The 25,532-nt window shown below is 35.9% G+C and overlaps 1 protein-coding gene across 37 annotated transcripts in view; it reads right to left on the minus strand.

Annotated features, from left to right (window-relative positions):
• NRXN1 (neurexin 1) overlaps nucleotides 1-25,532 on the minus strand; it is a 726,520-nt gene that overhangs the window by 215,917 nt on the left and 485,071 nt on the right. For all 37 annotated transcript variants that reach the window (XM_071580693.1, XM_071580684.1, XM_071580616.1 and 34 more), the window contains one exon: nucleotides 6,991-7,172. In XM_071580693.1, the coding sequence (XP_071436794.1) occupies nucleotides 6,991-7,172 (182 nt within the window). The remainder of the gene's footprint in view (nucleotides 1-6,990; nucleotides 7,173-25,532) is intronic.

Here is a 25,532-nt window from a genome sequence, read left to right on the forward strand (position 1 = left end):
TTTCTATATTGCTTTCAGATGATTCTAATATGTGTGGGCCTACCAAAAGTGTTTTAAGGATCTACTCAGCCTCAGCTAGGCTTTACAACTTTGCTAGAAGAAAGCACTTCACAAGATTCATCAGTGTTGAGGGCTGGAGCATTTTGTGACAGACACATGGTGTTTTAGCTGAGAACTTCGGTCCTACTGACTGTGCAATTTCCTCTGATCAAGGGGCTAGCAGGTGGTGACACATCATACTGCATGTTTTATTGAGAAGGAAGCTTTTATCCTTCCAAAAGCACAAAGAGAGCAGGATGCAAAAAAGAGTTCCTAGCTAGATAGAGGAAAAAGTGAGAATTTCTATCTATCCCAAGAGAGAGGAAGAAGATGATGGTAATTGCCTCTCCCAAGCACAATTCTAGTCTGGGGAAGCAGGCAATCAGCCGGGAGATCACACCTTCCACACTGGTATGCTGGATCTGCCACGCCAACATCAGGATTTCTTTCGGTGCTCCATGATGGCAGTAACAGACAAACTGGTTAATCATATCAGCTGTAAAAATTCCATTCATATTTTTCATACAGTAAGTATCAGTCTCTTCTGTGCCAGAATTAGGACATTTCCATAACCTTCTCAGTAATTTGCCTTGTGTATGGCAAGAACACTGTAGCTCAATGTGCAATAACAGATTGTGCAGAGTATTCCAGATGAGGCATTAAGAAATAGCTTATATAATAAAAACCCTTTTCAAGGCTTTTTTAATCTATGTCTCTGCTAATACAAGGGAAAACTGAACTGCACCTTTTCAAGGCACAGCTTGACCATCTCGGTGATTTATTTATTTTCTTTCCTACCAAGGTAGATCTTTAACCTGATCAGTGAGGTAAATGATTGCTGCATTTAGCACAAATTCCCCAGATTACTTCATTTCTCCCATTCTAATTAACTTAATGTTTGTGTGCATTGAATTGCATTCCTACCTGCCTGTCTAGTCCCATAAATTATTCTTTTTTAATTATTTTTTTTTATTCAAAACCATGAGCAAATCTGGAAATCTTTCTTCCACAGTAGTTTTTCTTCAGTTTAAAGGTTAACTTATGGTCTAGTTGCCAAGGATTTTGTTCCCCAAGGAGAAGAAAAATCACTGTCACAATAGTTAAACTTCTTATAGCCTTTTTCATTCATATGTATAAACAAGAAAAAGAAACCACAAATAAATATCACATCTATAAGCGTAATAAGGAAATACCAAATACTAGCAGACTTCTGGATTAGATAACACCAGTCTTTTGAAATTTTCTTGTGCCTCAAGGTAGCAGAATATTACAAATCAAACTTTGATAAACATAATAGCTCAAAGTCTTTCCAGGGATCCAGAGTGATCCCTCATGCTCACTTAGCTGATATGATGATGACCTGGTTTTCAGAGGTGCTGACTATATTCAGCTTCCATTGACTTTAGCCACTGATGCGCATGTTCGGCACTTCTAAAATCAGATTTCTTAAAGTTCTTTTTTTTTTTTTAATCCTCCTGGATCTGAGTAATTCAATTTTAAATTCTTTTAATGTTTCATGAATATACAAGCCACACTGGTCTTACCAAATCTTTGCTTTGCGTAGATATGCATATTATAATAAGAAATTCCATATTTGAATGATGATTATTAGAAGAAACACCATTCTGTGAATATTACTTTTTAAAGATTATCAAAATCTTCCTGGGAAAATTAATTAGCTCCAATACAAACCATTAAAATCAAACATATTTTTATCATCAATCTCACTGAAAGTACATCGAGCTCTCTAGAAATTGAACCAAATACAACCAAGTCAATAAAAATCTTTCAAATTACTTTCCATTAGGCATTAAGCCTAAGATATGTGAAGTTTCCAAAAGAGAATAACAAATGCATTTATCTTAAGACATTGCAATTCTTTCCCTGGTACACTCAAACACAGAATCCTCATCCTCACTTGAGCTTTACTATTTCTTTTCCCTTGAGGGAAGGTCATTATACTTACATAAATTAAACTTATCCATATTTTATATATGTGTACAATAAAATCTAACAGAGTCAGCCATTAACAGCCTGGTGTAACAGAATACTGCATATGTATAACTAAGAGACAGAGGGAGGGGAGCAGTAAATAAGAGTTGTTTAAAGTTTGCCAAAAGTCTAAAAAAAATTCAAATAAAAAATGCTGTTTCTGCAATATATATTTTAATATATGGAATATGTAAATATTTGGGACAAAGAGCAAAAACTGAATTTATTCATTATCCAAAACTCTATTTTCTGTTATGACATACAATCTTTTCTCTGACTTTCCCATGACTGTTCACCTCAGTCATTAGTTGTAACTCTGAAGGCTTCACAAATACGTTTTGAAAATCTAAGGATGATACTAATTAATTTATCCTGCCAGTAACATTGCGTCTTTACAGTATTTCAGTTAATTGCATTATACCTTGCATATATGGATACTAATTGACCTTAACCGTACTATACTTTTTCAGGTAGTGTGTTAGTACATCTTTTAAAGTAGTTTCCCATGCTTTCCCATCACAGTATTAACCCTATTGGCTAACATTTTCCCTGTGGTACTTTTTCCCAATGTCATGAAAAAGAATGAAATAAAAAATATCTACTATAATCTATGAGTTTAATTTTTTTATATATTTTATGTTTTCCATACTCTCATTGGAATTACAGGGCATTTTCCCCCAGTTCCCCCTGGAAGAGTGTTAGGACAACATTCAAAATATTGCCACATCTGCCTTATTCCTTATTTAGACATTTGAATATTTCTTATCAAAATTATCACCACCACTTCACCTACTTCAGTAGGTCCATACCTGTAAATAAGCTTAATTAGTAACTCCTCATGCTGCTTGAGCTAATAGAAGTGACTAGTAGCCAGTGTGCTGTAGGCTAGGTATCTTTTCTGCAAAGCCAAAGCTGTATGTTCTGAAATGCTCTGCTGGCCTTATCCCCCATATAAAGTTCTTATTCTCCATTTCAAAATCAGCTGTAATCATAAAAGCAATGTTTTTATGCTTTCAAAACACTTGTTTTTTAAAAAATGGCACAAACAAGGAATATGCAGAAACACTGATTCTTTCCATTAGACATACAAAATGTTACATTTTGTTATAAAGTCTTTCATTTTAACAATGAAAGATAAAAACATATAATGTATACACTTTTTGAAGTGACTGAAGTCTATTGCTGGAAATCTATCCTTTCTCTCTTCCCTTAGCAGAGCAAAAACCTCTTGTGCCACTCAGGAGAATGCCAGTTTCCTAGCTACCATCATTGTGAGAAAGAGCAGTTTAACAGGATTTCTTAGTCCTTCAAGGCAATATCATTGTCTAACATCACTTTGTTCCTCACCATGGAAAAGTTAGAAATTCAAGCAGAGTGCCTGTGGTAGACAGTGACATATGTGTATTTGTATATTTTTCTGTCTAATGACTTGGAAGAACAGGATGGGAAGAGAAAAATTAGAAGTAGGAACAGAAATCTCTGACAGAATGACCTAAGGGCTTTAAGAGTCAATGAGAAAGCTAAGGATAGGAGTGTGCATGGTGACTAATTGAACATTGCATGAACAAGCTGATGTCTTTTTCCATGTGGCATGGCGATGGATATGGATTAGCTCATGAAAACAGGAAAAAAAGGAAGTTTACTGTAATTATCAGATCTATCTGCTCTTTATTTATCCATCAACAGGAGAGAAAGTGACAGTAGACTTTTAGGTATGATATTTATTTCCTCTTGAACCAGATCTCCCAGCAGAGACTGTGCAGGAGACCACTTTCATAACAGAAGTCAAGTGATTGCTGTGAAACTAATTGCTGCATCTCTAGATGACTAAAACCTTTTAAAATCCCTTTCTTAAACCACTGTAATGCGTATGTATCATACACACAAGCAATCCTTTCTATCTATGCTGCTACAGTACAGGTGGAGTTTTATAATAATCTGTTTTACACTTTAAGATATTTGGACTGGAACTGTTAAGCATCTGGTAGCAATGCAGATTACACATTTTTAAAAAAATGTTTCTCCTATTAACAAAGGTTATTTTGTGAGGTTAAATGATGACTTTAAATAAATGTGTTCCTAACCTAACATTAAAGCTGTGATTCAGATGATCAAGTAGCAATTTTCAAAATCAGAATTTGTCATGAGCTTCATTTCATTATTAGATTTACATCACTTCTAAGTAAACAGAATAATAAAGAGGGCAAGCACACACTGAAGTACCATAACCTAACTTATAATTTCCTCTTCCATTTCTAGAGTGAAGAAGCTTAAGATCAAGCTACCTCAATAGATCTCTCAAGCCCTGTCCCCAACATACTAGTGAGGACTATAACCTAAAGTTTTTAAGTCAAAACAATACTTCCAAACTTTTTTTGCTACCATTCTATTGAAAATGCATTTTAAACCTATCCTTACACATCTATCCCAAACTCTGTCACAGGGAAGGATGTGAGTGACTAATGACCTTCTGGGTATAATGAAAGCTCAGCAATATAAGAACCAGTTTCTATAATACTAAAACTGAATCCTAGTGTAATTAAATCACAAGTGTATATTTTTATAAGGTTATAATAATTATAACACAAGTAAGTTATCCATGCACAGTGCATCTCAGTGTACATAGACACTTATTGCTCATGCATATTCATTGCACAAGCAGGTGAGTTGACGCATGCAAAATAGCATGCAGGATTACACATTTCCCTCCTTCCAGTTTTATCTCCTACTATTCATGACTTTTGCAAGTTTCTGGTTATTTAGTACTAAGACACTCCTAGTGGCACCTCAATGTGGATGTAAGAAGGAAGTTTTGAATGACAAAACCCTCCTCCTACTTATATTACTGCTGGTTTAACACAGTAGCTGCCAATATTGAAAAACTTAGATCCAATAAATTATTTTTTCAATATAACATATAAATAGAACTCTCCATTTCTATGTTCTTCATTTTTATAACTGTGATTTTTCACAATATCTTGCTGAGCTAAAACAGATCTCAGGTAAAATTCTCAGAAATATCTATAGTTCCACTGACTTTAATAAGATGTATGTTCTTTGGTATCACAAGTGCTTTTGAAAACACTGCCTTTCAACTTTCTTTTGAATACTATCCTAATTTGAAATAGACTCCAGGAAATTATATCCCAGTAGTTTTCCAAGCTTTATCTATCACTGACAACCCTTAAAAAAATCCTTGCCAAATGTCTTAGGATTTGAGGTCAATCCCTTAGTGTCTCCAGTCTAGAGACAGACCACATTGAAGCTGCTCTCAGAAGGTCGAACCTCGTTTCAGTGAAACTGCACAGTAACCACGGATTTTGCTCTGAAGCAGAGAAGGCTTCAGGGAGGTTCCTAAAGTCTGTTGCAAAGACAGCAGCGGGAGGCCAATATCACTTCACAGAGCATGATGATGAAAGGATTTTTGCTGCTTCACAGAAATTTCAAAATGCCAGTAAAGTCTAATTTATCATTTCTTACATCCTTATTAAGCTGGTAGTGTTTCTGACCACAGAAAACTCTCAATTATTCTTTTATTTTTACCATCTGTTGCTACAGTATGGGTATAAGAAAATTATTTGAAGAAAAAACCTTAAAAATCACAAATATTTATGAGCAGGCAATAATTTTTGATCTCCAACTCAGAACGAATTAACACAATGTTTCTTTTTGTATAGAAAAATCATGCTAGACAGAAGATTGAACAAATATGGTTTTGACAGACTTCAGGAATAGTAAAATTGCAAGAAAAACATTCCTTAATATGCTTAATGGATAAGAAAAAATTGTAAGAAATTAACACTGTCAACTATAGAGGGTGGATCTGGTCTGAGATTGCAAAAAAACGGGCAAACGATGAAGAGGCACCTGATGTTTGCAAAGCAAATATTTAAATTCTATCCAGTAACACTATACTTGCCTTGAAATATGTAGGTCCTCCATTTTTGAGGCACATGGAAGGAGTTCCTTTGTTCACATTTTTAATCTAAGATTGCACAATACCAGCCAATTAGTTTGTGCAATTCAGTGTAAGAGATGGGTATAAACAACCTTTGAATTTTATTTAAGGCCTTCTTTCTTTGTTTATTTACTCAAGCCAGTAAATAATAATAATAATAAAAAAATCACCTTGGTCCACAATGCAAGAGTGCCTTGGCAGAAATAAGGAGCCTGGGAAGATTGAATACCATAATTCCCTCTAATTTTGAAAATGATCACTGCTGAATGTTTTCTGAGGGTAAAAGGGTAATTGGTTATAGATCAATAAGTAATTTCATTCAAAAGGGACTCACTCAACTGTTCCTGAAAGTAGAGACATTCTCAAATAAAAATCAAACTAACGCATTAAAAAGTTCAGAGTAATCTAAACAACAAAATTTTATACTGCTCTTGTTATGTTTTTCTCAATTGATCATTTATTTATGATGCCATAAAACTCCATATGCTTTCAAATTTGATTGCTAGTTATTTGTTTTAGAGCAGCCGAAATTACTTTTTTAGACTTCTTAGCTTGACAGTTTTGTTTTCTGCTTAAGATTTATCATCACAAAAGAATGGTGAAATTGGAAGATAAATTCTAATATTAATAATAAGCACAGACAAGGGTGACACACTGTAATTCCCCCCAGCAGATTCCAGATTAAATCTCATAGGATCAACATAACCTTCTTCTAACACTGCTAAATTCTGTTCTGTGTAATTAGGTACAGGTATCCCAGTATGATTTTTAATTGAAAAGCCATGTAAAGATAGCATTGTATCAAATAAAAGGCAATTTGAGTATGTCTGAGACCTTGTGCAGAATCATATGCTATAAGCCATTATCATTTAGTTCACTATTGACCCCAAAAGGTTTGTTAACAAACTGCTATATTTACATTAAAATGAAAGAAATTTAAAACTCGCAGATAAAAGCACAATTGAGACAAGAAGAAATTTCATGCATTTGTTAATACTTACAATATGCAGCTCTAAATAATCTCCGAGCCCAGTAGAACTGTCCACTCGTACCAACACAGCCTCTTTTTGAACAGTACTAAACCCTATTGCCAGTCTGTCCGCACGAGTGCTTGGCCGATCGTTAGGAGGCCATGTGTAAGTGATTTGTCCACCACCTTTGCTAAAGATATATGTTGTTCCCGCTGCAAAAAAGGAAATAAATATAATTAGCCCACTTGCATCAATGCAAACCCCCACATGGAAATCATACGCCCTACAAAAATCAGGATGTTCTCACAAAGCAAATGGATTCATAGAAATGAACAGGGTTGTATTTCAATATGAAGAGGTCTTTATCTCGGAAAATTTTGCAGCAAGAGAAATATTAGTGGCTTTTATATAGTGCAATCAACATAGAATATAACTTAATTGCAAATGAAATGATTTAAAATACCATAGCTCTGATTCAGAAATGCATATCTAGTCAAGAGAGTTCTTAAATATATGCTTGATGAACATGTTTCTGTGATATGTAGAACAGGGATGAGTTGAATCAAATGCTTTCCCAAATTGGGCCTACGTGGAGAAATCAAGTAATTCCAGTTATCTCATGAATGACAAAAAATGCAGCTACTTATTTATACAATGAAGATGATACGTTATCATGCCCAGCAAAGCTAGATGTTAGCAAATACATTCAGATAAGACCTTTACAGATCTAAAGTTTATCATCTTGTGACAGATGGGAATAACAAATAGAAACATACTTTACTTATCATGTCAGGAAAAAAAGAGATAGGTCTACCACCTGAGTAAGCAATGGCTTATTTGCATAATGCTCAATGCATATCTTTTAAAAGTGGAAATCTTTACACATTGTATCCAGGGTGCACTTACAAAATCTATAATCTGTTTTAAACAAGTGTTTAAACCATTTAGCACTCAGGTGTTTAACTTCATCCCCAGCATATTTCCTCTGAACTAAAATTGTAGCATATCCAGACATTTTTCATTTAAAAGTTGTTTCTTAACAACACCATATAGCAGGCAAGTTGTGCATGCACTTGATCTTTCATTTGAAAAGTCACTACAAGCTGTACACTTCTTTTCCATGAAGGTAGATCAAAGCTTAGGGAGATAGGTCAGCACATTGTACATACAGATATCTCATTTTACTATATGTCCTAAACTGTCTCAGTGTGTGGCTACTTGCAATCTTATTTAATTTTACATATTTTTTATTAAATTTTATCTATTGTCTTAAATAGATAGTGACAGGACAAGGGGGAATGTTTTTAAACTAAAAGAGAAGAGATTTAGTTAGTTACTAGGAATAAATTCTTTCCTCAGTGTGTAGTGAGGCACTGGAACAGGTTGCCCAGAGCAGCTGTGGGTTCCACATCCCTGGAAGGCCAGGTTGGATGGAGCTCTGTGAAGGCTGATCTAGTGGTTGATATCCCTGTCCATGGTATTAGAGTGGAACTAGATAATCTTTAATGTACCTTCCAAGTCAAACCATTCTATGATTCTATGAAACGTGATTCAATTTATTCCACCCAATGCTCTCACTGCATACTCCCCATGTCCATGCAAGAAGATGGTGCATAACGACAAAAGTGTAATTTTCTCCCGTTCTTTCAAGATTGACAAAAAATGCTATGAGCATATAAAGGGATCTAAAATCCTTTGAATGTATGCACTTTAAAAGCCAAAGTCAAGGAGGACTGTGTTGTTACACTGCTTGTTTAACTCCCAGATGTCTCAAAATCTTACTCTACTGCTCAGCAAGACTGTTTTGTCTCAGACTCAAAGCAAAAAAGGCACCTGGTCTTTTTGAAGATACCCTATATTTATTTCTAACATCACTCTTCCTTCATGGAATTACATACCTACTCATTAGTTTTTTCCAGTGTCATCAATTTGTAATATTTTATGCACTATGCATAGCACTTAAAATATTGTAAACCTCATTTTATATCAACACACTTGTGGGATTTCACTGCGCTTGAAATAGATCTCTTGGCTTCTCGCTTGATGCCAAATACCAACCTGCATGTGTTTAAGGAAAGCATGCCAACTCTCTTCACCAATACCTGGTCTGATATCTAAGGTTTCACTTACACTTTTAAGTGAAATCAGATTTTATCATTACCATAAAGAGTTGTGCAAGAGTAGTGAAGACTGGGGCTGTGCCATGATTGGTAATGGACATGGGTGAATGGTTTCTGGTTTAGGAATGTATGTGACAAAAACCTCATCTTCCTGCTCTTCCACCCTTGCTTTCCTCCTGTGTGGTGCTCTGAAATTCACAAATAATCTGTTGTGTGCCATAGAGTAATAACAGTTGAATCTTCAGTTACAACACATTCCAAAACAAAGACACATGAAACAGATAATGTAACTGTTGATGGTCCTCTTTCCTGCTGGTGTTGACTTCAAATTTCAAACTACGGAGTTTGAACTTTCATACAGTACATGTCAGAGTGGTGTCTGCAGCGAAAAGATTTTTTCTGTGTTGAATGAAAAACTGAGGTCTTGATCCAAACTCATTAAAAACCCTGACAGCCTTTCTGTTGACTTCATAAAACTTTGTGTCAGGTCATGAATGAGGTCCTTACAAGTAACAAAAATGAGAAGGCTAAGAAAAAACAACTCTTTACACCTCAATGTCACAGATGAAACTGTTAGAATAGTGCATAGGATTGAAGTGGCAGTGCATAATTCTCCTTTTCTTGGTTGTAACAGATGTGTTTACCCAATTTAGAAGACAAAGAAAAATCCTGTCAAGTGATGGTAGAGTCATGCTAAATACAACAACTCAGAAGTAAGTCTTCAGATCTGAACAGTGAGAGACTCTGCTGTTCTTCCTCAAAAAATCTTTGTCACAGTTTTTTTCTAAACACTGCCCGTCACATAAACTAGTGAAGAGCAATTCATTCCATACTGCTGCCACATTGAAGCCAAGGTCAATGTCAGCAGAGCTAGATAAATCTATCTGTAAATCTTAAACTACATAGAATAAGCATCAAACTTTAAAAACTTATGTTTTATCCATGATACTGTGGCTTCTTTTTTTTTTTTTTTAATGAAAAAGCTTTCCCTCCTTTATAACTGTCCATTTTGTAGCTCTTCAAACTGAGTGTCTGGTAAAAGACTAATTAATCCATGCTGATGAATACAGATCTGCCTCTGTCTGTGCTGTACACGGAGTCACGTTCTTCGAATTTCCTGTATTAATTATGAAAAAATGGGTCGGAAGCCATTTGAGAATAGTTCCTCTAGTGTTTATATTTCAACAAAGACAAATATAATAATGTAAAATTTATTACTCTGAGATTGATCTCAGCTTATTGTCTGACCTCCCATTTAACTATTAAAAACTAGAAACTGAGCAGTTGTTGGAAACAACCCTGCTTACTATCAGTTTTGGATATGTTAAGAAACAACAGAGGAAGCCTAATTCACTTGCTTCATAAAGGCTTTTATGCTCTCTGACAAATCTTATAATGTCTCTGCCGTTCTTTCAGAACATTGTCACGAAAACCCAGTCATCTTCCTTCTCTTAGCTTGTGGCACTGTGTTGTTTAGGGTTTATTATCTCCACAGAATTGAAAGCAGAGGAATTATAATGTCAAGAATAGCAATGCCATCAGCACAGTACTTGTAAGGAGTCAACTTTGTAACATGCCAGTTATATCTCTCAGCCACAGAATTTACTGCATAATTCTTTATGCGTCCATGCATCTACACAATGTTTACAAAAAATCTCCATATGGCTCTTTGAAATTCTTAACCATAAAAGCATGGTTCCCATTGTAACAAACTGCCAGTGGTCAAGATACAGTAATGTTTTTTAATGGCCTGGGTCTCTCAAGTCCTACTTGCTTGCAAAATTTATCCTCTTGAAATAGTGCATTCATTTCAGCATGATCTGGCAGCAACTCAAGGACATCTGCTTACCTATACAGTATTAAGCAGATAAATATTTGTTAGTACCTGTTTACTGTATCTATTATTGTTTATGACTGCAAATCTTTTCAATATTTATTGCTCTGAAGTCACATTTGATGTAGTTTAATAGTTTTCGAAAATCAACAACAAATCAACATCTTTCTGCCTTCCTCATGCTCGTTTCAATTTTGAGTTTAAGGTATATTGCACTGAAAGTTAATGTATATAATTCCATTTTCCCCATATAATGTTAGTAACTTAATGTCTATTTTCAACTTTCATATCAGGTTTCAGATGCTGATTAAGTGGATACAGTGGTTTGATTGAGCTCTGGACCCCAATAAACTATGATTCCGTTACACTCTGACTAAAAAACTGAGGACTGAAGCCTGTAAAGTTCAATAATGAAAACTACAAGCTGCACTTATTAGTAATTTTTAACTCTTATAAAAAATATGACAAGTAAGCATTTCTAGCTATAACAAGAAATTACCCAATAATGTAATTTTCTCCTTTCAGTATATTATCAGTACTTTACTCTAGGCTACAATGTGAACCCTCTTATTCCCACTGGTAAGGAATTACTTGCACTGATATATGTGTTGAATACAGTGAGACTATTTGTGCAGGCTACTATTAATTACCAAGAGTGAAATAGTTACAATATGAATTTTTTAAATAGATAGATAGATAGATAGATAGATAGATAGATAGATAGATAGATATGTCTCTCTATATATATACACACATGATTGTCCAAATATCTATATGAAGTCATTAATTACATTCACTGTGTTCAGAGGAGCATATAAATCTCCATTAATCCTTCATTTTACATATTCATCTCTGTATTTTCATTCTGCCCAAACTGAAGTTCAGGAAATACACAAGAAGATTTGTACAGATTTTCTAAGATAGGTAAACAAAGGAATGCTTCAAGAAAGAAACATGATCTCCCAGAGAGAGAGACAGGGGTGTTTCAAAATAATCCATTTGGTGAAATAAAATACAACTCTTCTGTGTTATTTCTTCTTAGAGCATGCTGTGTTATTAATTATTTACACATAAGAGAGAACATATGCTGCAGTGTTGAGCTGAGGAGGGAACAGCCATTAGGGTTAACCATGGGAAAGAGATGGAAAGAGCTGCTGGAAGAGATATTTCAAACTGAAGACCAGATTCAACTGAATGTTTCCGGAAGACATTCTGGTACACTCTTTTCGCACAAGTCTGGGCAGGAGACAGAATGTGGATTGTAAGTCCTTTCCTGCAACAGTGGTATCAGGCTTCCCTATGTTCAGTCTACTTAATAGCAGAAGAGGGGTACTGGATGGGGAAGGAGAAGATATTCAAATGGATCATTACCTGTAGCTCTTCAAAAACCTGAGCCACAGGGGTAGGAATGGAGAAATATCTTATTTTCTGGCTAGATTCTCTTAGACTTCTGGATAACAGGGTCTAGGAGTATATTTATAATGTTCCGTTGACCACACTTAGCTTGGCAAACCTTAAAGGGTCAAATTTTTCCTGGAAATTGGTTGCTACTCCAAACAATTTCTAGTTAGGTCCTTGAACCAACCTGACTCCATGCTTGAGCTCTGACTGTTGCTAGCAGTCTTACCAAACCGATATCTTTGTCAGGTCTAAGACCACAAGCTGCATAGTATAATTCCTTAGTACTTACATTATTTCATTAATTGATCTTCCATTCTACCACAATAACTATAACAAAACTCAGTAACCAAACCAGCACTGACAAAGATAGTTGCTGGGTTTTGTTATTAATGTCTTCATTAATGACACAATCTTTTCTCTTCAGGTAAAGATGCTAATGAAAATAAAGAGAATGAAAAATCTATCTGCCTACTGTCAGCTTTCTGTAGCACCCACATTTCACTGTGCTACAGCTGAGCTCTCAAATTTAATTTTTCTCTAAGCCACATCATGTTTACAGTGGGTGCTGCTAGCTGAATCTCCAAACTTCCAACACTGATGCAACTGAGACATCTTTATTTCTTGCATTGGTTAACACTGTGCTGATTGTAATCTAGAACTGAAGTCTATTTCATAGAATAGGATACATCTTTAAAGTTACGGTGAGGAAGTTAGTTTCACCCAGACAGTAACTAGATGAGAACTACCTCAACCAGCTCAATCATCAGCTGAAGCCATTACTTAAAATGAGCCAATCAAGGCAGTATCTACTGCTATTAATTCAAACACACCTTTGTTATAGAACTCCTTTTCCCGAAGTGCTGATGTGACCCTGATTTGTCTTATCTTTCATCATGCTACACTCAGTTTTTCAGAGATCTGTAAACAGTACTGTGCCTTATTTACTATATTCAGCTGTTCCTAAGACCTGTCTCCAGTAAAGATCTAAGTGACAACAGAATCAACACAATCTGGAGTCAAAATGAGCATCCTGGCCTTTGCAATGGTATTTGTTGCTGGTTCAAGGCATGAACACAGAAGCAGGTTTATTCCTCAGACCACATGAGCTATACATAGCTTAATCAGCTCAGCACCATGCTCTCCCTCCACAGACACATAGACACATGGGCACAAACCAAAAAGCAAAAACAAAGTCCAAACCAAAGAAAACCACCCCTTTCTCTGCTTCTCCTTTCTTCCAGTCTGTAACAATGATATTTGGACAGTTGATTATATTTGATCCTTCATGCAATACTAAAGCAGATGGGAAAGTTCTCCATTCTTGTTCCAAATGTTTTTGTAATTTAAATTCCCAAGTTACAAATGTGAAGCCTTATTTTTAGAAAGTTTCTCTGTGAAGTATAACCTTATGGAGCTGCACAAGACATCTACTGTTCTTGCTCATCCTCCAATAACTTTTCAATCCACTAGTCAAATTTGAGAGAGGGGCAGGAAAAATTAAAAACAACTGTTTGCAATTGTACAAACTCTTAGCAGTTTAATGAAAATCCATGACCGTGTAAAAGAGAAATCTGTAGACTTCAACTGCTATTTTTGCTTGGCAATAGTCTGGTAACATACAATTTGGTACTGTATATTAGTGGGCCAGTCAATAATCCTCAGTGTGCTCTGCTAGCCAGACAGCAGTGCCACACATTTGAAATGTCATCAGGAGTTCTGTGAAGTAAGATGAACAGAAGATATTGGATTCTGGCACTGAGAGTAACATTTGGGAAACAAAGCATCATTCCATTAAAAAATCAGAATTTATAAATTTTGCTAGTTTTGGAACAAAATATCCATATTTCAAGTCAATTTATATCATATTTATCTACAATGAGGCTATCTAGCTCAGTTGATTTCAACAGGGTCACTAAGAAATAAACAAAATTTGTAAGTAATAAAAGCTCAACAAATATGTATATTGAAAAAGAGCAACTCTTACACATCTTAGCATCAGTATTACAAATCAGCATCATTCTTACCATGACAAATGACATACACAGCTCAATAAAAGTTTTAAAGAATTTAAAGTATTTTCGAACAAGAGTGAACTTAATATCTTCAATCAAGTAGCAACTTACAGCTCCAATGACCCCATTGTTTTAGATTAGATCACTTATCTAGAGTAAAGTACTACTCAGTTGGAATAGGTAAATCAAACCAAAAGCCTCCAATTGGGTTAAAATTAATATAATTTTGACAAGGACCTTAGCTAAGCAAGAGCTAGCTCAAAGGACCATAATAGAATGTAGAAATTAAGAGTATCTGTTCATTTTACTTATAAACAAAACATGAGTTGATTTATTGATTGTCAATTGACTTGACAGTATTAAGACATTGGTTCTGTAAAATTATATTTATTAGCTTTGAAACATCCATAGGAAAAAATTCTGTCATTTGTTATCTCAGTAACATGTTCATTTATAGAGAAATCACTATCTATTTTATGAAACGGTACAGTCTTTCTAATGCAAATCTGATGCAGACTGATAAAAGACAATTATTGTTCTTCTGCATATTCTCTCAGTTTAAAAATTTTACGGGCTGCCTATTACCTATCACTTTTCCAGTATGCGTGCTGTTAAATATGAATTTAAAACACTTCTGTATGAAATGTAAGGCAAGTAATACCCCATTATTGCCTCACAACTTTATGTAATGTAGACTGTTGGAAAATGATATATTTCAGGAATCAAAGTCTGCTTTAAATGTCATACTGCAGTCAACATGAAACATTTTAATCCATTATGACTCTATTAAAGGTAACAAGGATGTAACATGTCTGCTTCTGAAAGCTTGCCAAAAAGTCATGTGGAAATTAAATGACAAATGTCTATAAAGAAGGGAAGGGTTTATCCCTCCTACAACCTTGTCAGCATATAGTTAAAGATAAATTTCTTGAACAGTGTCTAGAGAAGTGTAAATTGAGTGGTTGGGAAACACATATGAGAAGGCAGTGAGTTGAAAAGTATTTCAGAACAGATAGAATGTCAAGTCCTTGTTAAGGAAAATTCCCTGTCTGACCACCCAGGAGCCACTCCGACAATAACTAACACACCACCTGATCTGTGACCCTTTTCAGCTACGGCTCTCACACTCACATGGTCTGACCAGGTTTCCTTACTGGCTACACCCTGGGTTTCCCATAGCAGAGCCTTAGAGGCTCAGATCCTTCAATAATATAGCCATGGTGCAATAACTAAATAACAAAATAACAAGTTGAGCTGGTGCCTCTCAGGAGCAACCCCAAACTAAGCAACTTCTGGGCTTTTATAAGCTCACAGTCTGAGCATGCCAAAATTTTGGGGTTGTCGGATCCTGTTGTGTCTCTGAGTGTTCCATCTCCTGGCTGGGCCACAGGTCCTCACACCTGTTTTTATGCAAAGTGTTGGCAGTTCAGGGCCTCTTGCCTTGGGTTTGGGCTGCTGCCCCTCAGAAGTCAGCCTGCAGTTCACACTGCAGCTGCACACTGAGCTACCTGCACTAAATATATTTCTCAACAGCATTATCAGACCAAAATTAGTAAACTCCAAGCATTCTTGAAGACAATAGGACTGTTCAGGCCTCTACTATCCTTACATTAGAAAATGTCAAGGTCTTATACTTCAATTTAACCACAGTTACAATCATTAAAATAATTGAACTGCATGTGCACTGATTTGCTTCTCATGGCTTATTAGTTGTGCCAACATCTAAAATGAATGCAGAGAAGGGGCTGGTTGGTTGAAGGGATTTGTAGCAGGATGCAGAAACTAGGACATTAGCTCAAATACTATGCAGGTCGATAGAGACCAAATGTTAATACCATCTGTTGGTGGCCTATGTGAAATCATTCAGTGGTTCCAGTCCAGGGACTTTACAAACTCAACAGATACCTGGCAAAAGTTAAAAATTCTGGAAACCAAGTAACTTGAATTTCCAAATTTCCTGAGTCGAATGTGGCGACTGTAAGCTGAAGATGGGCACCAGGATCTGAACATCTCCCACAAAAGTAGCTCCACACAGATGTGCATATAGACTGAAAACCAGTAGAAGAAAATCCAAAATTATATGTTCTCTGTATGGGTACATCAAAAGGCAATGTTCTTTTCACAGATACAATCTGGTTTTTAGATTATCGTTTCATGCAAAATATGGTGCCTGAAGTTATGTTTTTTTTCGGTCACCTAGAGCAGTATCCCAGTTCTCAGAAGTGTTGCCACATTTCAGGCAACCTTTAAAAAGCAAGCCGCTATTCTTTAAATGAAGATACAAACATTTGAAATAGCTGGCCTTAAGTTATTTGATAATGCTAAAATGGACAGGAGTTTAGCTGCAAATATCTAACATACTTCTAGGCTAAAGTCTTTATTTCTTATTGGCTTCCTTACTAATACAATACTCCAGCTACCCAATCTTGCATTAACTTAGTTATTTTTAAGTGACATTTATATTATGTTCCTTGCTAAATTGTGCATCTCATAATTTAATCTTGAAATTTCCTTAGAGAGCTCTCAAAAGTAGCAAAAACTTGTCTTAGAAGAAATGTATAACATCCTTAAAATAAAAGCACTAACTGCAAACCTGCTAAATTCACTGAAAAATGATACAAGTCCAAGGATGTCAAATGCTGAACTAAAATGAGATGCTGCTATTGCTTGCATGAGAAAGATGGTACTGGCAACACTGTGACTTACAGAGTTTGCTGAGATGGAGCCTCTTCTGAAAACAGCTAATTGTATTATGGACAATGTGCAATCAAGTTTAATCTTGCTTGTTTATAAAGGTAGCGAAGAGTAAGAAGTTCTATGGCATACATTTTCTCCAACTGATTACTTAACCATTAATAGTTAGCAGATACAATATTTTTGTGGTAGCATTTCTGAACATTTTTGAATGAATAGAGGTGGGCTATAGCTAGAGAAAAACAGAAAGAGCAGAATTTCTTAGATATGTTACACCCTGAAATGCAAAAATAGCAACCATTCTTCTTCTAAGAAAAATGAAATCAAATGAAGTGTAAGACATTAGATCTTTGGAAAAACACTGTGCTTAAACCTCCACTCAAGCACAGGAATTTAACCCTGAAGCAGCTGCTCAGTTACTAGAGACATCTCAGAGGCAGACCTGGCAAAAGTACTGATGAGCAAGTTAAATACTGACTGCAGTCTTGAAACACTGCACTATCTCTCTAGATCCAAGCATGAGAGAGCCCTAAACTTCAGGAGATATAAATATATATATTTATATCAGCATATTTCTATATTCAGAGTATACACAGTAATAAATGATTTTTAAAATCTTTAAATTTTAAAATCAAAGTTAGTCTTCACCAGTATTAAATGTACTGAAAGATCTGAGAAGTATCAGGTAAAAGAGGAATACAACGTAAAAATCTCTGCTTGGTTAGCTCAAGAAAGCTTGAAAATAAGAACCAGCAAGCAAGCTACAAGTGGTACTTTATTTGGAAAGATTTTCTAGCCATTATCCCAAAGATTGCTTTTGGGACATCAGGGTTTACTTATGTTATCAAATCTGCCCATGAAAGAAACTGTTTAATAGTGATACACAAACTCAGCTGTATTTGTACTTGAATCTTTAAGGTTATTAGACCCTTATAATAAAGAGCTAACAGGGCCCAGCCAGGTTGGGCCAATTTGCTTCCTTCCCATTTCTTTCTGTTCTGCCACATAATAGATTTCCAATTGTGGTCTGGCACAAAACTGCTACATGCCTTGCCATTATGATAATTGCTATCATTCTTCTTTGGAAATTCCTCATGCTGTTTTTTGTAAGCAATAATTCTCTGCCAGTTTCAGAAGATAAAGAGCTCTAGTGAAAAATATGCATCTTCTCCTTTTCACTGGGTTACATAGTTAAGTAATTAAAGACCATCAATTAACCACTGGTTTCCACAATGATATTTGGAGAGAACCTGACAAAACAGTTTAGGGATGTGAGCTATTCATTCATTTCACCAGGGACTAACTCAAGTGTCAACTCTGACACTTCATATGCCAGTACTATTAGCTATGACTTTGTTCATTCATGTATCCATGAAAAGTGAGCAGTTAATCACCCTCTGAAGACTAAGCCAACCTAATTAGACCAGTGATAATATGTAGACCCCTCACTTCCAAAGGTCTGGCTAGAGGAAATTACAATTGCTTTCAATATTCTGAAGTGAAGATCAGTATTCAGTAGTTTGGGAAGCCTTACTTTAATACAGAAGTTTATGGTAACACATCAAAGATGTCAAGAATACTTCAAAACTGTAAGTAAAGTCAATGCATGTGGAAAATTACTCCATGCAGAAATGTGCTCAGAGATAACATGTTCTTCAATAAGCACTCATCTAAGGTCACTAAAAAAATCCAACCCAACCCAAAGCAAACCAGAACATTTCCCAAGAAAAGAAGGAAAAAACAAGGTTTCAAATATACTAAGCACCAGTCTTGCAGAATCAGTTATGGCATACCAGCTTGGAAGTTTTGAGGACTACTGCACTACACTATTTTCTCACAATCTTTCTGTAGCATAAAGCATGCTTCTAGATATGTTTCTATGTCTCACACAAAGAATGAATTAATTGAAGACACCCAAATATTAAGAAAGGGATTATATGCTATTTCACTTGAAATTTGTTGTTATATTTTACAAGTCATAAGGGAAAGAATGATCTCTCTCTGTTCATCCAATGAATCAGAAATTAAGATTCATTATTTAAATCTATAAGGCTTTGCTTATATCCTGTTTAATTCTCAATGGACACTACCTACTCACATGCTGGAGTCTTAGTAAGAAGGCTATTCAAGGAGAGGCTGGCTTTGTTATGATATTGCTAGCATTTGTAAAAATCATGTAACCTAAACACTGCAGCTAAAAAAAGAGAGTAGTATTTTTGGAATACCCTGCTGTTCTGAAGTGCATTGTGAATATTAACATATTCTGGTAAAGTTTGCGCTCATTATCATAAGCAATTACTTACTGTTTAGATGCTGCTGATATTAAATTGGCAAGCAATTTTCAAGAACTAATACATAGCATAGAAAGCTTTTCGACATTCTAACTGTATGAAGAGACAAGTGTTTCTAGTAATGCAGATCCTTATATACAGATATCTCTCTATATATAAAAAAATTGTGTATCTCTTCCTATCTGATCTCCTCTTCAGCAGCAAGTTTGTCACCTGAGGCTCTGTGACAAACTCTTCATAAACTTTGTTTTTACTCTGTGGAGTAAATCATAAACACCTCAGGCCAAACAGGATAGTAACATCATATTCACACTGAAAAAAGAACCTGTTTCCATGCTCATTTTTGAAAATAATGGTTTAGAAAATAAATCAATGTGAAGTTCAGTTCTTTGCTCTCAAAGGTATTACTTGTTCCTGATATAACACCGTCAGATGGCAAAGGTAAATCAACACCCTTGTCATCAAGATACAGGAAGTAACAGAACAAGGTATGGAGAACCTGTCCTATTTTCAGCAATAACAACAACCTAAGCCAATTTCTCTTCAGTCCAAGAATGCAGTAATCCCAAAGTCACCTCAAAATAAAAACCCAAGTGAGAAAATACCCAGGACTCCTTTTCTGAAGGATACTTAGTGAATGTTACAGGGACATTTCTAACCAGGTCTTTTGCTTAGCCACAGAAAAGGTGCAGATAAGGTAGCATGAGCAGAAGATAATGCAAAGAGCTTTGTGGGGAGTGTAAAACAATGGGAACAATTTGCCTTGTTCCTTAGTTTACAGCTTGGCCCCAAATTTCACATGAATCAAGTCCCACCTGAGAAACAGCATGTCTTCTGGCTTATGTGACACAATTGCTCATGTAGCTCCAGACACACTGGGGTCAGTAGCAGAGGTATCCCACAGCACAACCAAGGAAGGAGATCAAATTCGAGGGCCTGGAATAGCTATGCTATGGTGCACTTAGTGCCATGGTCTAGATGACAAGGTGGTAATTGGTCAAAGGTCGAACTTGATCTTAGAGGTCTTTTCCAATCTAAATGACTCTGTGATACAGTGAATAGGCTCTTCCTTCCCCTGAGACAGCTTGCACAGCCAAGGAACAAAGAACTAGTACCCAACAGTGCCACCAGCCATCAAGGACTTCAAAGTTGTCCCTATAAACACAGGATGGGCATACTAATTCTTATGCTTCTGGTGAACAAAAAGACCTCAGTATGACTATATGAAATTTCAGATGATGTTTCAGTTAGTAATCCACTCACAGATCCAGATCTGATGGGATTAAGCACCTATTTAAACTGCAACCCACTAGTTGAGGGTATGACCCTGTAAAGTACTTGTATGAGTATTGTGTCTACTTACTTGTTTAAGCAAAATTGCCTTTAATGAACCTTAATGGGGACCTTGGGAATCCAGCTTGCCATAAACAAGGCACAGTAGTTTAAGTATTTCCCTGAATACATTTCTAAAAGAGTAACTTGTGATCTCAGGTCTCAATCTTCCAAGCAACATTTCAGGCTGGAACCAATTACTATAACCATCTTATCTTGTAAAATACACAAGACTGTAATAGAAACCTTAATGTAGCCTTAACTATAGGAGCATAATGGTTCCTGTCTGCTGTGCTCGACTACATACTCTTCTAATATATATCATTGGATTGAAAATAGCTTTGCTTAAAATAGGCATAATTTTTTGAAAATAAGTTAGTCAGTTCTTAAATGTATTTTATCCTATTCAAAGCTGAAGCACTTTCAGCAAATTTCTTGTACTACTTTTAAAACCATACATTTCTAATCAAACTTTCCAATCACCTTTGTGAAGTTAAACTGCATGACTTTTGCAGCTAAAATTGATGTGTTTGTTGGTCTCTGAAACAAAGTAATGAAGTTCTCATCTGTTAAGCAAATCCGTTTTTTTATTCTTATTGATCTTGAACAGAATAAAAAATCAGCAACTGTTTGCAATGGGAGTAGGGTTTCAGTCACTTCATATTTCCCCTTTCATCAGTCCTCCATTATCTCCTTTTTCTAATCCTGATCTGCAAGAGTTCAGACAAATTGTGTGGTTTCTAACAACGTGGTAACATGGTGAGCAGCTCTCAGAGGCACAGGCCATGTCTCCAAACAACTCTTCCTCTTCTGCCTGGAGAAAAAAGTACCTTACAGTTATGCTCAATATCAGAGTCCTTAAACTACAAATTCCTTGTATACTGGAATAGAAGCTTCAAATTACATTTTGATAAAAAAAAGATGATGTATAACCGCATACAAGGAAAAACAAATTTTTCAAGAATCCCAAAATAGCAATTTCTACATTTTCTGGAGAAATCTTGACTCACCTACATTCAAAAAGTTGGCTGTACATTATATTTAGCCTTAGGATAGTTAAACTAGAACTATAATGAAAAACACAGGAGTATTTCCTTAAACAGCAATTGCTATTCATTCCTGTTAAACCTCTTTAATATTTGTAGACCCAAACATTTTCATATCTGTATTGTATTACACAGAATCTTAGCAGTGTTAAAAAATATCATGTGTTTCAAGGACAGGAATCTTTCCCAAACCCTCATAATCTAATAAGGTCAAAAAGTGAGGAAACCTGAACTTTCACTAAGAAAGAGTAGATTATTAGAATTAACAGCTGAAATAAGAATTTGTATATGTGACCCCAAAATACCCAAAGCCTCCTTAAAAAATAAGGAGGAACTCCTACTTTGCAAATGCAAATAATGAGGCATTTTCATGTTCCATAGCAGTTTTCAGCCTTTCTCAAACACAAGCTACATGTGAGCAGTTCCATACATGGACCAGAGTAGGTTTAAGGGAAAAGCTGGGGGTATACTACGAATAAGGGAAAGGATACAGAAAAAGCTTTGGATTAGAATTACAATGTGTCCCTTCAATAGAAACATTAACAGAACTGAATCCAACACTTAAGAAAGAGTCACAAGAGGGCACAACCAAGGAAGATAATGTTGTGAAGTAATTAAAGTTACTCTGTGAGCCTCTTTATGCTTATGCAAACATGGAGCACATCTTAAAAAGATGTTGGACCTAAAGAATGAGTCTTGCTTCAATTATTGTGCTGGTGGCTGGAGAAGTCTGCTATTGTAACATATTAGCTCAATCGGATAAACTTGACATAACTGTAATGCACAATCAAATCACAAGCAAATCGTCTTAATGCATGGCAGACAAGCCTGGATTCCTCAAACTCCAGACTATATTATCCCAGGTATATTATTTCCTCTTTCCTAGGTCAGCAATAGCATCCAAGAGACCTAGTGGTACACTGTTTTAGCAAGCTAGTGCAGCTGAACTGATGCCTTTCCTCCTCTGAAACAGCCCTGATGGCCCTATCTGAGAGCTGTGGACTTTAAAAGTTGCCATGGGTCTGAACCTACAGCCCTGCAGAGCACTCTTCTCCTAGCACCTATGTCTGGGAACACTTAAGATGTCTCATCTGCTCAAGGGATTAAACTCATTGTATAAGACAAAAATGATAAAGAAAGAATGAAATTCACAAAGTTGTAGATAAATACAATCCACCAGGTACTACAGTAATGCAAACATCATTGATTGTCAGCTTCTACAAAACCTACCTAATTAGAGCTGTTATCAAAATGAAGGTCATGTTAAATGGTTCTAAACACACCCTGTACTTACACTGATTTTCATGTAAATGTTCATCAAAGTAATTTCTGTTTTAAAAGGGTTGATTACTTAGTACCATTTTCAGTCTCAGCCTCAATATACTATGCTGTCACTAATATGCAGAAACCTCAGATTCAGAAAAAGATTCATTATCTCAAGTGCTGAGTCAGTATGAGCTCTGTCTCAGCCAAAATACAGTTTCTACTCAGAAAAAAAAAATACACTGTTTGAACAAGACACTCTGCCCTTTAGTCTTCCCTTCAGTTTAGGTGGTGACCTGGATCCTACATCAATAACTCAATTTATTAATTCTGGACAGCATATAGTAAATTGCTTTCTGTAGCAATTTGCACTGATGGAGGACAGCTATTGAGGAACTTTCTTCTCCTTTAGTGAAGACACTTAAGCTGTCACATCATGTGTAACAATCACAATGTGTAACCCTTGCTTCTTTCAGTTGCTTTCCAAGTTGGCAGTCTTAAGAAAACATTTTCAAAAGACATCAAATTGGTATGTTTTCCTTGTGTTCTTCTATGTGATATTTTGTAAGGGGATAAAGTGTCATTTCATCTGAAAAGATACTCTGAACTATTATAGTTTGGGATTTTTTGCCTCAATGTGTTTCATTTACTTTTTTTGCACTCAAGACAGATAGTAAAAGAACAAGAAGACTGACCTTTGGACAACTATCAAAAAACCCAACTCTGCAACTACAATCAGTGTGACCTTCTTCTGTACATTCAGCAGCCAACAATCACACACAATGAGGGAGAAAAAAGCAGCCTTGCCTACACAGAAAACTGGACTAGGTCAGGTAACACAGCCTGTTCTCAAAGCACCTGAAGATGTGAGCTTTCTGAACCCTTTCAGAGCAGCTGGGACACACCAGCTGAATTACAGACTTGTTCACAGTGATGTGCCAGCAGCAGTTACCAGTTCTGCCAGAAGAGATTTATACACATTTCTGTAGCATTTTCTTTGTCATCTCAGACTCTATATCATGTATCATCTGTATTTGTGAGGGCACCATAAACACCATATTATTTACCCCTCCACAATCCATAACCAATTTTCACATCTGAGTATGTGCAGAACCAGTAAGAAGGATTTTGAGGGTATGGTTCCACACACAGAGAGCTCAGACTCTGCAGTCCTTACCCAACACATCACTGGAAACCAGGATAACTTGTTCACAGCAGCAGACTCACTACAGCAAATGTGCTGCATTATAGGCCAGAATTTGTTTCCAGTAGATTTCAAACATACAGCACCCAGTTCAAGGTCAAGATTACCAAAAATACATATTGCAGCAGTAATACACTTGCTGAAAAGTAAAATACAAACTGGATATAAATGAAAACATATCATGACTAAAGTTAATTCTCAATAGTTCTAGACTCCAAGCAAAATACAGGCAGCGTAGGTCAGTCATGCTCTTAGAAATAAAAGTAACCACTGTATTTTCTGTGTCCTTTCTATACTGAATCAATAGTGGCTAGGTTTTGTTGGGACAACTATATAGTGCCATATTCTATGCCATGCAATATGCTCTGCAACTCAGAGGGCATGTGGTTGATTTTATTGATTCAGTTTTCACACTACTGTAACCCTGTTATTGTCAGAAAAGCAATCAGAAACTGCAAACAGATTCTAGACTGATAGTCTCTGATATGTCTAATTTGCTAATGTATACAGATGTCTTCCTTTCATTCTTTTTTTTTAAATTTGGATTTTCCTTTCTAATAAACCCACTGCTATGGGACACCTTCTCAATGGTCGTTTAGTAAAAAAGGATCAGAATTCATTCCATTAGAGGCATTTTTTTGTATTATTAGGATTTTACAACATGATAGCATAATTTATCCTTTGCCTGAAGTAAACATTCTTAAAAGAAAGTCCATGGGGAGAGTAAAACTGAAGCATTTTTTAAAGTGGTGAATACTAATCAGATATATAGCCAGAGGAAAAAATGATGTTATACCAGGAAGATACAGCAAGCAGACGGCATAATGAGCATAATACCAAGAAATCCAAATATGACAGTAGCATATACTTTGGAGAGGAAAGAAGGGGAGAAGAAATCAAGGACAACCTGACAGGAGGAAAATATAACTATTACTAATAGGAGCTGGAGAAAAAATGGACAAAAGGTGAAGATTTGCATGCTTGCACTGAAATCAGTGGGAAAGGTGAGCCAGAGATTTCACAATTTGGGACTCCAGGCTCTGCTGCAGCCCAGGAAGAGACTATTTGAGCTTTGAGCTACCACTCACATTGCAATGATTGGAGGATACTTAGATCCTTATGGATCTTGTTAAAGATTCTTAGGGATGTGTTGGAGGATACCTAGATTCTTAATCACCATATCTGTGATTCAAACAGGTCCAGTCTTTCCTGTCATCTTCAAGATCCTTATTCTATGCTTTTCCTATATTTGTACTGGTCTTGGTACTAGTGGATTCTTGGCTACATGGGCTTCTATATAAATACTTAGTAATAATGCAGGTAGTCACTTATTGAGCTCAAAAGCAGAATTGTAGCATAAAGTGCACAATAACTA

The sequence above is a fragment of the Pithys albifrons genome, chromosome 2 (genome assembly GCF_047495875.1).
Source record: "Pithys albifrons albifrons isolate INPA30051 chromosome 2, PitAlb_v1, whole genome shotgun sequence".
Classification (NCBI taxonomy): domain Eukaryota; kingdom Metazoa; phylum Chordata; class Aves; order Passeriformes; family Thamnophilidae; genus Pithys; species Pithys albifrons.